The following is an 11,778-nucleotide window of genomic DNA, read 5'->3' as shown; positions in this document are numbered from 1 at the left end:
ATAAATAATAATACAAAACGAAATATAATTAGAAATGTTAAAATGTTATCGGGCTGTTGTTGTATTCGCTGAAACATGTGTCACCGTTTCCGCCCATGATCTTCCTCAATACTCAAATAATCGTGTAGATTCCCGCGATATTACTTATATTAACCAGAAACAAAAATGTAACATACATGCCAAAATGTAAATAAATTTATTTCATGTATTCAAGCAGTGAGGAGTAGGCAAGAAAGATACGTCAAATTTAAACCGAAATACATTGCACTAAATATATATACATTTATTTGCTTTATGATACACATTTATTCTCAAGATTGTTTTATGACTATTATTACCGCATGCACTCGTTGTGTACAAAATTACGAGTGATTAGGTTGAAGGAGTTTACGGATTACTTAGTCGAAACTCTGGTACGTTTATTCCAGGAGAAGTTACTCCCGTAGCTACGAGGTTTCGGCTGATTAACATTCGGCTTTTGCACATAGTACTCCCATCCCATCTTCTCGCAGTGCGCGATTGCCTCCTCCTTTGTCGCAAAATCTACTTTGATATTTGACATGGGATCTCCACTGCGCAGAAATACATAATCATTGTTATCATAATAATATTTAATACCTAATGTATAAATATTATACATTACGCATCGCTATACAATCGTGTCACCGTAAGTGGCTCAAATATACTCTGTGACTTGTATAACTTTTACATACGTATATAAAACAGTAACAATCACCTGGAGGTCCATCCCATCAATGGATTCTCCCAGCGTTCGCGCGTATCAAAGTCCATTTGCCAAAAGTGAATGTTATTTGTTCCTGATTGCATGGCGCTCTTGGCAGGTTGATAAATCCGTACTCTGCGTGTCTTGATATGCTCCTCGGGAACACCGGATACGTAACCAACGTCCTCCTCGGTTACGGTAATTGTGCTCTTTAAGGCTTGCAGATATTTGGCCTTCTCTGGCGTCTGTATCATCTCCTGGAAATTCTTGCGCTGCGCCAAGTCAGGTTTCTTCTCTACGTCTGAGGCTTTGCTTGAAAATAACCTGCTCAATCTACGTACAGAGTTTCTTTAGAACTTGTGAATCGTAAGATTATCTTTTAAAGAATCCCTTACAAGCTAACGTAGGATGCCTAGTTATTGCATTCTAATTTCAACGCAAAATTTAGAAACACAACAATTCAGAGATGGGCTATCATCGATTCTCCGAAATTTAAAAATTGATTACAATTCGTTTTATTGCGTTACACGTCAAGAAATCCTTAGAAAGTCACAACTTTAATATATATTGTACACCAAAACGGCAATTAGCACGATTTAACGCAGATCCAACAAGATCTGTTATGTAAAATTTCGAGGTTATGTTCCATATATTTCTTTTTATCATTTTAATCATTCATTATTTAAAAAAATTAATAAAGCAAGGTACCCAGGACTGCTCTTGCTAATTCCACTCGCACACTGTTGCAGTAAGGCGCGGGACGCCATTCCGTTCGCAAAAATACAACAAATAACAAATCGGACGCGAAACAGCTGATCGCACGGAAATGTTTTTGGAACGTTGTCGGCAAACCTAGTTCGCTTCGCGGCCGATACGCGGCACAACGGAATTTCGGCGGGATTTTTCGAAACTGCACGCTGCACGCAGCTCATCGTACATTAACATGTATTTACAATATATAAAAACATTTCTTCTAAAGAAAATTTCTAAGAGATTCGATGAAGTCTGATACACATCTTTTTGGAAATTAATCTCAAGTTTTTAAGCAGCAACTAGATATATCTACTTCTTTCACAATTAAATTCTCGTATCCTTCTCTGATTTTCGTACAATGTATTTGTTTGCAATATCTTTATTTTTCTTATTTCGCTTTTTCTTATTATTTCGGAATATCGGTGTGTCATTTTTAGCTTCTTACCGAGAGATCGCATCATCCGTGCGTCAGAAGCGCTCGATCGATCGCCGCGGGATGAGAGAAAGAGAAAGAGAAGGAAAGAGAGGGACTGAGCAGCCCTTAACGGTGTCAGCGAGCACCAAACGGACGTACGCATGCCCCGATGTCCTTCCCTCTTCCCTCAGGAACTGCATATCGCGTAGGGATAATGCCTCGCGAGTGACACCGCGGCGAGCAAATGCAGCTCGCGTGCATGGGCTCGCCACCCTCTCCGTATTTTTCGCATGTAATCCGGAATCGAGGATAGGGTTCATTGTTCTACACGAGACGCAGAGGCAGAGATGAGGGAAAATGTAAGTGTGCGTGAACGTGTACGAAAATAAATAAATCACCTAGTCATCTCGGTATCCGCCGTGATGTCGCAGCGGCAAACGTTGCAAAATGCTCATTCGTCCAAGGGACAGCTAACTGAGGGATGAAAAGATTTATTTATTTGTTTGCAAATATTGTAAATCGGTAAATTTGGAATTGAGAGAATTGTAAATCAAATTCTCTAAAAAAAAGGCAATAAATTTTGGCAGAAATTAATAAAACTTGAAATTTATTAAACTGTTAAAGTAATATCTTGTTTTTGGAATGAGAAACATGTTGATTAACTTTATACAGATTTTATGTACAGCGTAAATTATATGCCGTTCTTTTTTCAGGATAGAACTGCGTTATGTTTTTTATTGATACTCGCTCTGTGTACGAGGGTATATTCGGCGAACGCCCGGCACATAATTACCAAGAGAAATTACAGTGACCAAAGTGTAAGGGGCTATTTAGCGGAGGTAGACGATTAAACACAAGTGTTTTATATTACTTAATTACAAACGATTATTTGTAGAATGAAAGATTTACTCGCGAATTTAAAACAGCGAATTCTGACGTTTCTCAGAGGATTTGCTGGTGGAACGAGGTATGCAAGGAAGAATTTCATAGTAAGTTCCGATGTCGTTGCCCGAGGTGGTCCTATTGCCGTGCACCAGGAAGATATTACGACGCTCACTGCAGCATGACACGCACCGGCTACATATGGACCCAACCGGAAACGTCGTTAAGTCTCGAAATCGATAAATAAACGATGCTACGAAATGCCAACCCTGTAAAGAAAGAGGTGAATTAGAAAGAATCGATAAGAATCCGTTTCATAAAGCCGCAAAATAAGGTAAGTTAAATATAATCATTTTTTTAAATTAGTAACATGCATTTTCTTGTTGCCAACAACTTTTGTCGTTCTGCAATATTAAATAATTATCTTAATTTAATTAATTAATTAAATCTTAATTAAATAATTCAGTTAATTTATTTCAAAGTCAATTATTTTCTATTTTATTTAATTACGTCCAACATTTAATTATATTAGAAACGACAAGAAGTGTCGAAATATTTTTAAACGATCGCTTATTTCCAATGGTACAATTTCACAAAAATAAATTCTTTTCAACTAATATTAACTGATCCGTTTTTTTTTTACAGGGATGGCAATACGAGAGAAATCAAACATCTCCCGTTTAAAATCAAAATCGGCGCTCGCAAGAGTTTCGCAGATTTATTCACCGGTTAAGACATGACACGATTGTTCCAAAGATAATTTTCTATTAGCAGCTTTGTTTAGGGCATAGACGGGAATATTGTATAATATTCAAAGGATGATATTCAGAAGACATTTGGAGGAGCAATTTGTATTAGAGCATCGACGAACATTTACGCTGCCAAGAATTTATAATTGCTATGTTATATAAACTCGTTGTGATCACTATTAATAAAACTTTAATGGAGTAATTTGTGAATAATCCACTTATTGTCCCACAGATTCATTTTACATACTTTGACGTATTACTTTGACGTTAAAGCGAAATTTTGCTTTCATTTTTCGTAATCCAAAATTTCGTAACAACCATTTAATATCCCTTCATTCATAATTTCATTTATAAAAATGTGGCTCGAATATATCGAAATAATGTTAAAATTAATTACTACAGACTCTAGTTTCCGTTTAATTTAAATCTATCGCACATAGCGTTATGTACGTGCATGCCTGGACCAAACAATACAGATTGCAGAGAGTTATTGATTGCTCTGCGAATAGAGAAAAACTATGACGTCAATGGTTTCCAGGATACGATCGCCCGGCGTTCCTACCCGCTTTCCTAGGGCAGTAACCAGGACACCTGCGCGCGAATATCGACCCGGCGCCCACCTGTCTGATTGTACCGGCGAATTCTTCCTCACGATTCTGGAGTAGACGCAGTTGATTTCCAACGATAGCTGGCGCAACAGCTGTTTCTCACCAATCAGCGTAATTCAACCTGTTATTTTCTGTTTGTCGATGTAATTGCAACTGCTCGTTTCCTGTATACTTCCCAGGACACATCCATTCAAGTCGAAGTTGAGTAATCGCTACCGTCGGGTAAACTACGCAATAAATTTCCAACAAACAATTCAAAATTATAACAAAAACTTATTGTTAGTTATATCACATCACAAAATAATTAGGAGAAATAATGATTATTAATTTCTTATCACTGGCGTTGCGTTATTCTGTTTATCAAAAGATCCCAATTATTTCCCACTTTATCTTAATGCATTCTCGTTCTCAACCCCATCACGTTACCCTGTTACGTTATTAATTTTTAAAGGTTTTATAATCCCTTTTATACTGGCAATGTTACGCGAGTTGTCTCATTTCGATCTATGATTTAATTTTATAATAAAACAATTTTTTAGGTTTATATCTCTTTCTCTCTCCTCATTAATGTAATCGAATTTGTCATCGAGCTCGCCGCTGTATCCCAAGTATCTTGAATTCTTTTGTTTATATTATGTTGGATGATCAATCACTTCCTACAGTTCCTAACGTACTTGTTGCATTAATCTCCCCTGATGGAGCTATATTCCCAAGTTGTAGTAATTTAAATTCGACAAGCGCTTGCGCGTACTATTGATTCATTCAACTCCTCGGTTTGGATCCCGTCAGCTGCGAAATTTATGGACGAGTAGAGAAACAATGGCGGATGGAGGAAACCGATTCCCTCGAGTTCTCTCGGTGCTCGCAATAGTGATATTTAGAGGCGTTACGTCCAATATCGACAATGGAAACTTCGACGATGGAAATAACTTCGATGAATTCGAAATTCCTTACCGACGCTTTCACGTATGTATATATATCCAAATAAACTAATTTATATTTGACATCACATCTTGATACATTGCTACGTCGTAATAATGAAATAATGTTCACGCATGCGGAAATTTTAAAAATTATAATTAGTACATGTTTACTTCAGTCGTTACTAATCCGTATAATTTCGTAAAATAATATTCGAGGATTTATTATAAGACATTATATCTCCAACATTGCCCTGAAAATCATGTTTTAACAATGTTATAATAACATAATAATCCTGTCTTATCATATATGCATATATTTACCATTATTCTTGTTGTCGTTATTATGCAGGATCAGTCCCACACGCCGTTGCATCCCGTTGAAAATCATTTCTGGCAAAGTCCCAAAAATCTTGGCGAGGTTTCCGGCGTCGCGGTGGACCCGATGGGGAATCTCGTGATTTTTCACCGCGGAGATAGAACATGGAATTACGAGTAAGTCATCAATAAATTAGCGAATAAAAATTAAAGGCATAACAATTAAAATTCATACTTTCTAAAAAAACAATTGCTGAATTATTTAAATGTATATGCACTCTCTTTATAGCTTTTATAATTAAAAAATGAGAATTACGATTAACTTTGAGATAATTTTTGTTCAATTCATTTTAATATCTCAATATAACTTTTACTTTCTGGAAAATCTAGCTGTATCTCCCTGATCAATTACATATTCAATTTTTTTTTATTTATAACGTGTTAATTTTTAGCACTTTCAACGAGGATGTAGAGTACCAAAAAAAATACAGAGGTCCCATTCGTGATAACACAGTATTAACGCTGGATCCGAAAACCGGCGATATTATAAGTGGTTGGGGAAATCAGACGTTTTATTTACCGCATGGAATCCACGTCGATCCCTTTGGAAATATATGGCTGACTGATATTGCTCTCCATCAAGTATTCAAGGTATGTAGAGAAATCCACATCAAAGCATATTTCAAGACACAAATGAGATCTTGCCGTCAAATCTTGGCCGATAAATCCTGCCGTCTAACACATGAAATGTTGCGCTGTAATTATAAAACGTCTTATTGTTAGATCACAAATATGTTTTCATTGTTAATGAATGATGGATATGCACATGTATTAAAATTATATTGACAAGTCAAGTAACTGAGAAGTCAATAAGAAGCTATACTTAATTTATTAAAACATTTTATAATCATAGTTGTTTTTTTTTTTAATATTAGAGGCTAATATCTGTATAAATTATATAGTATTCGGCTTCTGGCGTCCCTCAACTGATTCTCGGTCAAAGATTCGAGCCTGGAAGCGACATAGAACATTTCTGCCAGCCAACCTCGGTTGCGGTTTTACCGGGTGGCGAGATCGTTGTCGCTGATGGATATTGCAACAATAGATTAGTACTGTTTGATAAAAGAGGCAACCCCAAGTACACTATTGACGAAAGTACGTTTAATATCGTTAATAGTATAATATACGGCCTTCTTAAATTTTTGCTTGTACCAATCCTTAAATGGTATAAGACATATTCTCTTCCCTTGTAAAAGTATACCTTCAACACATATTTTTATGTGTTTAAATAATATTAATTCGCGGTTTTAGGATGGATTACTTTGAGAATCCCGCATGCCCTGACAGTCTTGCCAAATAGACAAGTATGTGTCGCTGATCGCGAAAATTGGAGAATTGTGTGTCTGGACGTGACGTATTCCGGATTTAGTCAAAATGTGGAACCCCCCTATTCGATTCGTCATCGGCAATTTGGCCGAATATTTGGAATTGCGTCGTACCGTAAGTAATTCACGATGATTGCAATTTTTTGTATAAATATTATCGTATTAAAATCAACATTTTCAATATGTCAAAATCCTCGCACTCTATCATAATATAAAACCTAATTTACATCGATACTAAATTGATATTAAATTAAATCAGGCAACAAAATAAAAAAAATGTAGATTTATTAGAAATAAAAAATCGGCAATATTATAATCGTACTTCTATTTTCTCGATACTTTTCATTACTTGCTAATGTCATTTTTTAAATGATAAAGTAAAAATAAAGGGAGATAAATATCTTTATTATATTATGTCGATAATTTTAGATGGTTTCATTTACGCTGTTAACGGCGTGACATCTAGAAATATACCGATTCAGGGTTTCACCATCGATTCCATGAATCAGAACGTAACCGGATATTGGGGTCCTGAATCCTCAGTAAGTATTACATTTTATATTTTCGATGATGTGATAATTGCTATCACTCTCATTATAGATTTATGATACATTTGAGAATCAAAATGACCAATTTCGCATTTGAGTACTGATACTCAAAATTATTTTAATACTTTATTATTTTTTTTTTTTTATAAAAAGAATATTGTACTTTTTCCCCAGTCTTTCAAGACGCCCCACGCCATCGCTGTGTGTCCGTACGGTAAAGCCCTTTACGTGTCAGAAATTGGACCAAACAAAATATGGAAGTTCGACCTAGTGAGCAAATCCAACTAACGCAGAAGTTAAAACAACCAGTATTACAGCTGAAATCTGTCGTCTGACGCCATTTATATAATTCTGGAGATAAAGCATGGGAACCAAATCTGTGAAAAGCACAATGAAATACAATTTTTCTCTTCCACTACCTCAGCATATCACGAAGTGTGAAAAAATGTTAAAAAAATATATTTTTTTATTCACTCGCCTTCTAATTTAACGACTGTTAACTAATCTATCAACGTTTTAATATCTTGGAACGTTTGTCCAGTTCAAAGAATTGACGGAGTGTTATAAATATTAACGCTTTTCACAATGTTGTATATTTAGTATTAGTTTTTCTGTTTATACCTGCATATGTACACCTCAGGATATTACATGATAATTGATAAAGCAATAGCACATCCTATTTTTGTATCTATGTAAAAATCAAAAGAGAATTTTAGTATCATCTTAGAACGTTTATACAGAAAGCATTGAAAATAAAAGTAGACTAATGACCATTTTCTACCAATGCAGATTAACTAATTTAATCTCAATTTTACTTGTTTATCTTTTTTTTTAATTCCAATGTCTCAATTTCTATCAATGTAGAATATTGCAGATTAACTTTAATCTCAATTTTACTTACTTTTTATCTTCTTCAAGTTCTGAGAATTAGAAAAAGATTAAAAGTAAGTTAAAGCTATAATAATAAAGTTAATCTACATTGAAAATGGACAAAGTTACAAATTCTAAACAAAAATAAATTTAATATTATTCTACTGTAATATATAAAAACGTAAAATTACCATGAAGTAAATGCAATGATCCACTTGGATTACGAAAAATAAAGGTGACTTAAGCAGGTGTCGACGCAGCTTTTTGGAATATTTACTTTAAACTTTTCCGAAACCTGGACTCTTGGTCTAGTCCTGTAACATAACCATGGTGTGTATAATTGTTGCGCCGATAAATAAATTTCAAAAATATATACATACATGTACGTTTATTCAGCATTCAGTGAAATTATCTGATGCGCTCAAGTGATTCAAGTGTCTCACCGCGTTATATTTTCTCACGTATCATGTATCATGAATCATGACCTTGCTCACCTTGCTCCTCTTGGAGAAAAGTCTGGCGCCTTTTCTCCACTGACGACTAGTCGACTGAAACTCTGGCAGCACTGCTGACTGCTGCACTACGTGAGAATCCCGCACGCCACGGCGCCACACGCCACACAATCGCGGAACGAATTTGTTAATTGTTACAAAATGGCGGGCGACAAGATTGTTGACTGCACGCAGAACGGTAACGGCGAGAAAATAAGCGAGAATGGTGACCTGAGCCTCAGCCTGAACCTGGAGGACGATTTCGTCGAGTCGATCGAATACGTCCCCTGTCCCGAATTTCAATTCTCGGTAAGCTCTGAATTTCCGCCCCATATCTCCCTCCGTTGTCTCTCGATTCGTGTCTCGTCAACGTTTTTCGTGTGAATTTTGCGACTTCGCGGCCGATAACCGCGACGTCGCATGTGATTCTGCGGTGGAGAAAGTTACATCGAACCACTTACATTTGTACTTATCCGTAAATCATTTTCCTACTCGAGGAGTTTATTGACTTAATTACCTACGACTTAACCGTTAAGGCGATCCTGTTATGAACCTGTTAACTTCATTATTATAAAATTATTATATATTTGTCGACAATAGATTGACCAAACTTAAATTTTTATGTTATTTCGTGGCTTTTCTCGTCTCAATAAGTCACGTATGTATATGACGTGTAATTTTTATTTATTTACAGACAACAGCATGTTATATTTGTAACGGATATTATGGGCCGTGCTTCGAAGAACCAGTCTGCGCGACGTGTCACGCATTTCTGTTCCCGAATGACGTCGATCTGCTCCAAGTACCAATTTTCAGCGAGGTACGATAAATACAAATTTATTTCGAACGCGTTAACACTCACGCGTTATTAATAGATATTAATACTAATGCTCGTGTATTTGCTTTCTGAAAACAGAAGACGGACGATGAAGATTCGGGAAACGACGAGCCGACCGATTACTACGAGAGGAGAACTAGCCAGCAGCAGCAAAATTCACCGCAGAGCGTCAACCCCAATATCCCAAACGTGCAGCAGAACCCGCTCAATCATAACGCGAACGTTTCGCGCAGATGTTACGCGCTGTATCAAAACGCGGCGGCGCCCCAGTGCAATTATCACGCGCCGCAGAGCAATTCGAGTAACAATTCCGTCGACAAGTGCGTGGCGGCGTTCGCGCGGAACGTGCCGGCGCCGCGCGACGCGAGTCTCGACCTGCAGAGTATGGTATGCCGAACGAGGGGCGACTGCCATCAGAATTGCGCCAACAGGACTGACAGAAACGCGCAGGACAGAATGGAGGAGAATGTACGCCGGAGTACGCCGGAAATGTTTGCGCTAGGTCACGACGGTCAGAACAACGAACCCGGGCACAACGCCGCACAGTATCATTGGGATTACAGGGTGTACGAGGACGCGGATGAACCGTCGCGGCCGTACAATCTGTCGGAGCGGCTGGAGATACTGTCGAATCACAAACACATTGAACACGAGCCCATCAACGAGCCGGGTTTGGTGGAAAGATTGCCGCCTGAGGTGCTGCTCGCCATCTTCTCGCATCTCGATGACATCAGCCTGTGGTCGGCGGCGAACGTCTGTCGACGATGGTGCGGCCTGCTCTCGACGCACGTCACTCAGCTACAATGGCGGCAGCACGTGAAATTACGCTGGCCTCTGTACAAGCCTATCGGCTGCGTCAAGAACTGGTACAAGGTGTACGATTATTTGGCCTCCTCGGCACCATGTCGTACTTGTCTGGCGCAGACCTCCCTGCGATCGAGGCCTCCCAGAATGGAGGAGAACTCTTGGCGGAGGAACAGGTTACGCAGTGAGCTCAAAAGTTTGAGAATCGATCCGCCTGAAGGTATCGAGGCGATGCCTCTCGATCATATGTGCTGCCATTGGCAAGCTACTATCACAGGACCAGTGGGAAGTCCGTACGAGGGAGGATTGTTTTATCTGTATCTACAAGTTCCATTCAGGTACACATCAAAAGAAACTTACTACACGCATCATAAGATTCTACCTTTTTTTTTTCAGTTAATAGAATTTTTGAAAAAAAAAATCTGTTAAAATTCAATTATAAAAGTGATCTCACAAAAACTAAAGACTTGGCAGAATGACTGGAACTTCATTTTCAAATCAATTACTTTTTACAGAACTTTAGATATTCATGAGCACAAGAAAGAAACAACTCTTGCTGTGCATTATATTATCAATTTTCTATATAACGTATATTTCTTACAGCTATCCCATGTGTCCACCCGTAGTGAGGTTTCTAACGAAAATACTTCACCCGAACGTGTCGAGACACGGAGACGTTGGAATAGACTCGATACATCATAATTGGTCATTAGCTCTCACGATATCCAAAGTTCTTATCAGTGTACAAAGTCTGCTTACGGATCCGTATTGCCAAGTAAGTATCATCATTTTGGAGAATCGGTCTATTCAATAAAAATATTTCAAACGTTTAATTATTTATTCCAATTTGAAAACTTAATCTATATATATATATATATATATTAATATATATTGATACACTTATCAAGACCAGTAATAAATGTGTTTGGATTGTTGCTGACGTGCGATGACTGTTGTGAACAGGTGTGCATGGAGCCAGAACTAGGAGAGATGTATATGAACGACCGCGAGAAGTTCGAGGAGGTGGCGAGAGCGTGGACGTGGAGGTACGCGATGCACGATGTCGTAACGCCGATCTAGTGCCCGGGGATGTATAAATTATCGCAATTAATCTGTGTAATTAATATAAACCTAGATATTAATTAGCACATAGATATATTATGTAAGCTATTTAATGAATTGATAATGAGATTTGTGATACATTGTGCTAAACAAGAAGGGAAGCTCTAATCGAGGACGACTGTGTATTTATAGGAATTATTTGTTAATTCCGATCGTGTACTAGCGAAATCAGAATCGGAACCTTTTTTACCCCAAAGTTCACTATAAAATGTATACATTAATATTCTCAACGTTGTTGATTCAATCGTTGCGTCCCCCATAAAATCGCAAATTATATACCAGTAATATATAATTGTAATATATAATTTATTATATTTCAAATTTTATTTCCATTCATTATATATTTATTAT

The 11,778-nt window shown here is 37.3% G+C and overlaps 4 protein-coding genes and 1 long non-coding RNA gene across 9 annotated transcripts; 3 read left to right on the top strand and 2 right to left on the bottom strand.

Annotated features, from left to right (window-relative positions):
* Nucleotides 1-258: 258 nt before the first annotated feature.
* Nucleotides 259-1,592, bottom strand: Nd-18 (NADH:ubiquinone oxidoreductase subunit 18). Its single transcript, XM_071783554.1, has 3 exons — nt 1,433-1,592; nt 737-1,057; nt 259-572 (listed from the first exon to the last, which is right to left on the bottom strand). Exons 1-3 carry the CDS (start codon nt 1,489-1,491, stop codon nt 395-397), a joined length of 558 nt encoding a protein of 185 aa, XP_071639655.1. The 5' UTR covers nt 1,492-1,592; the 3' UTR covers nt 259-394.
* Nucleotides 1,593-2,059: 467 nt separating this feature from the next.
* Nucleotides 2,060-3,725, top strand: LOC139816173 (uncharacterized). Its single transcript, XM_071783556.1, has 4 exons — nt 2,060-2,251; nt 2,606-2,731; nt 2,839-3,108; nt 3,420-3,725. The coding sequence occupies exons 1-3, from the start codon at nt 2,240-2,242 to the stop codon at nt 3,019-3,021; spliced, it is 321 nt and encodes a 106-aa protein (XP_071639657.1). The 5' UTR covers nt 2,060-2,239; the 3' UTR covers nt 3,022-3,108; nt 3,420-3,725.
* LOC139816174 (uncharacterized) lies at nt 2,244-8,801 on the bottom strand. Of its 3 annotated transcripts, XR_011732962.1 has the most exons (6): nt 8,553-8,694; nt 8,364-8,486; nt 5,376-6,124; nt 4,144-4,358; nt 2,802-3,043; nt 2,244-2,366 (listed from the first exon to the last, which is right to left on the bottom strand). It is a non-coding gene; the product is annotated as an uncharacterized lncRNA (long non-coding RNA). The 3 variants fall into 3 exon arrangements; XR_011732961.1 differs by lacking the exon at nt 2,244-2,366 and having other exon boundaries at nt 2,793-3,043; nt 8,667-8,801; XR_011732960.1 differs by lacking the exon at nt 2,244-2,366 and having other exon boundaries at nt 2,793-3,043.
* On the top strand, nt 4,108-8,545 carry LOC139816168 (peptidyl-alpha-hydroxyglycine alpha-amidating lyase 2-like). 3 transcript variants are annotated; one of them, XM_071783549.1, is made up of 8 exons: nt 4,108-4,242; nt 4,921-5,097; nt 5,404-5,546; nt 5,822-6,020; nt 6,332-6,524; nt 6,681-6,869; nt 7,184-7,296; nt 7,477-8,545. In XM_071783549.1, the coding sequence occupies exons 2-8, from the start codon at nt 4,951-4,953 to the stop codon at nt 7,588-7,590; spliced, it is 1,098 nt and encodes a 365-aa protein (XP_071639650.1). In that variant the 5' UTR covers nt 4,108-4,242; nt 4,921-4,950; the 3' UTR covers nt 7,591-8,545. The 3 variants fall into 3 exon arrangements, with proteins under 3 accessions (XP_071639650.1, XP_071639648.1, XP_071639649.1); XM_071783547.1 differs by having other exon boundaries at nt 4,193-4,331; XM_071783548.1 differs by having other exon boundaries at nt 4,213-4,353.
* On the top strand, nt 8,718-11,650 carry Morgue (modifier of rpr and grim, ubiquitously expressed). Its single transcript, XM_071783545.1, has 5 exons — nt 8,718-8,972; nt 9,358-9,483; nt 9,580-10,643; nt 10,909-11,080; nt 11,269-11,650. The coding sequence occupies exons 1-5, from the start codon at nt 8,826-8,828 to the stop codon at nt 11,383-11,385; spliced, it is 1,626 nt and encodes a 541-aa protein (XP_071639646.1). The 5' UTR covers nt 8,718-8,825; the 3' UTR covers nt 11,386-11,650.
* The last annotated feature ends 128 nt before the right edge of the window (nt 11,651-11,778 follow it).

Source organism: Temnothorax longispinosus, chromosome 7, assembly GCF_030848805.1.
Source record: "Temnothorax longispinosus isolate EJ_2023e chromosome 7, Tlon_JGU_v1, whole genome shotgun sequence".
Classification (NCBI taxonomy): Eukaryota; Metazoa; Arthropoda; class Insecta; order Hymenoptera; family Formicidae; genus Temnothorax; species Temnothorax longispinosus.
The sequence above is the reverse complement of the archived record's forward strand: the minus strand, read 5'-3'. Positions and strand labels throughout refer to the sequence as shown.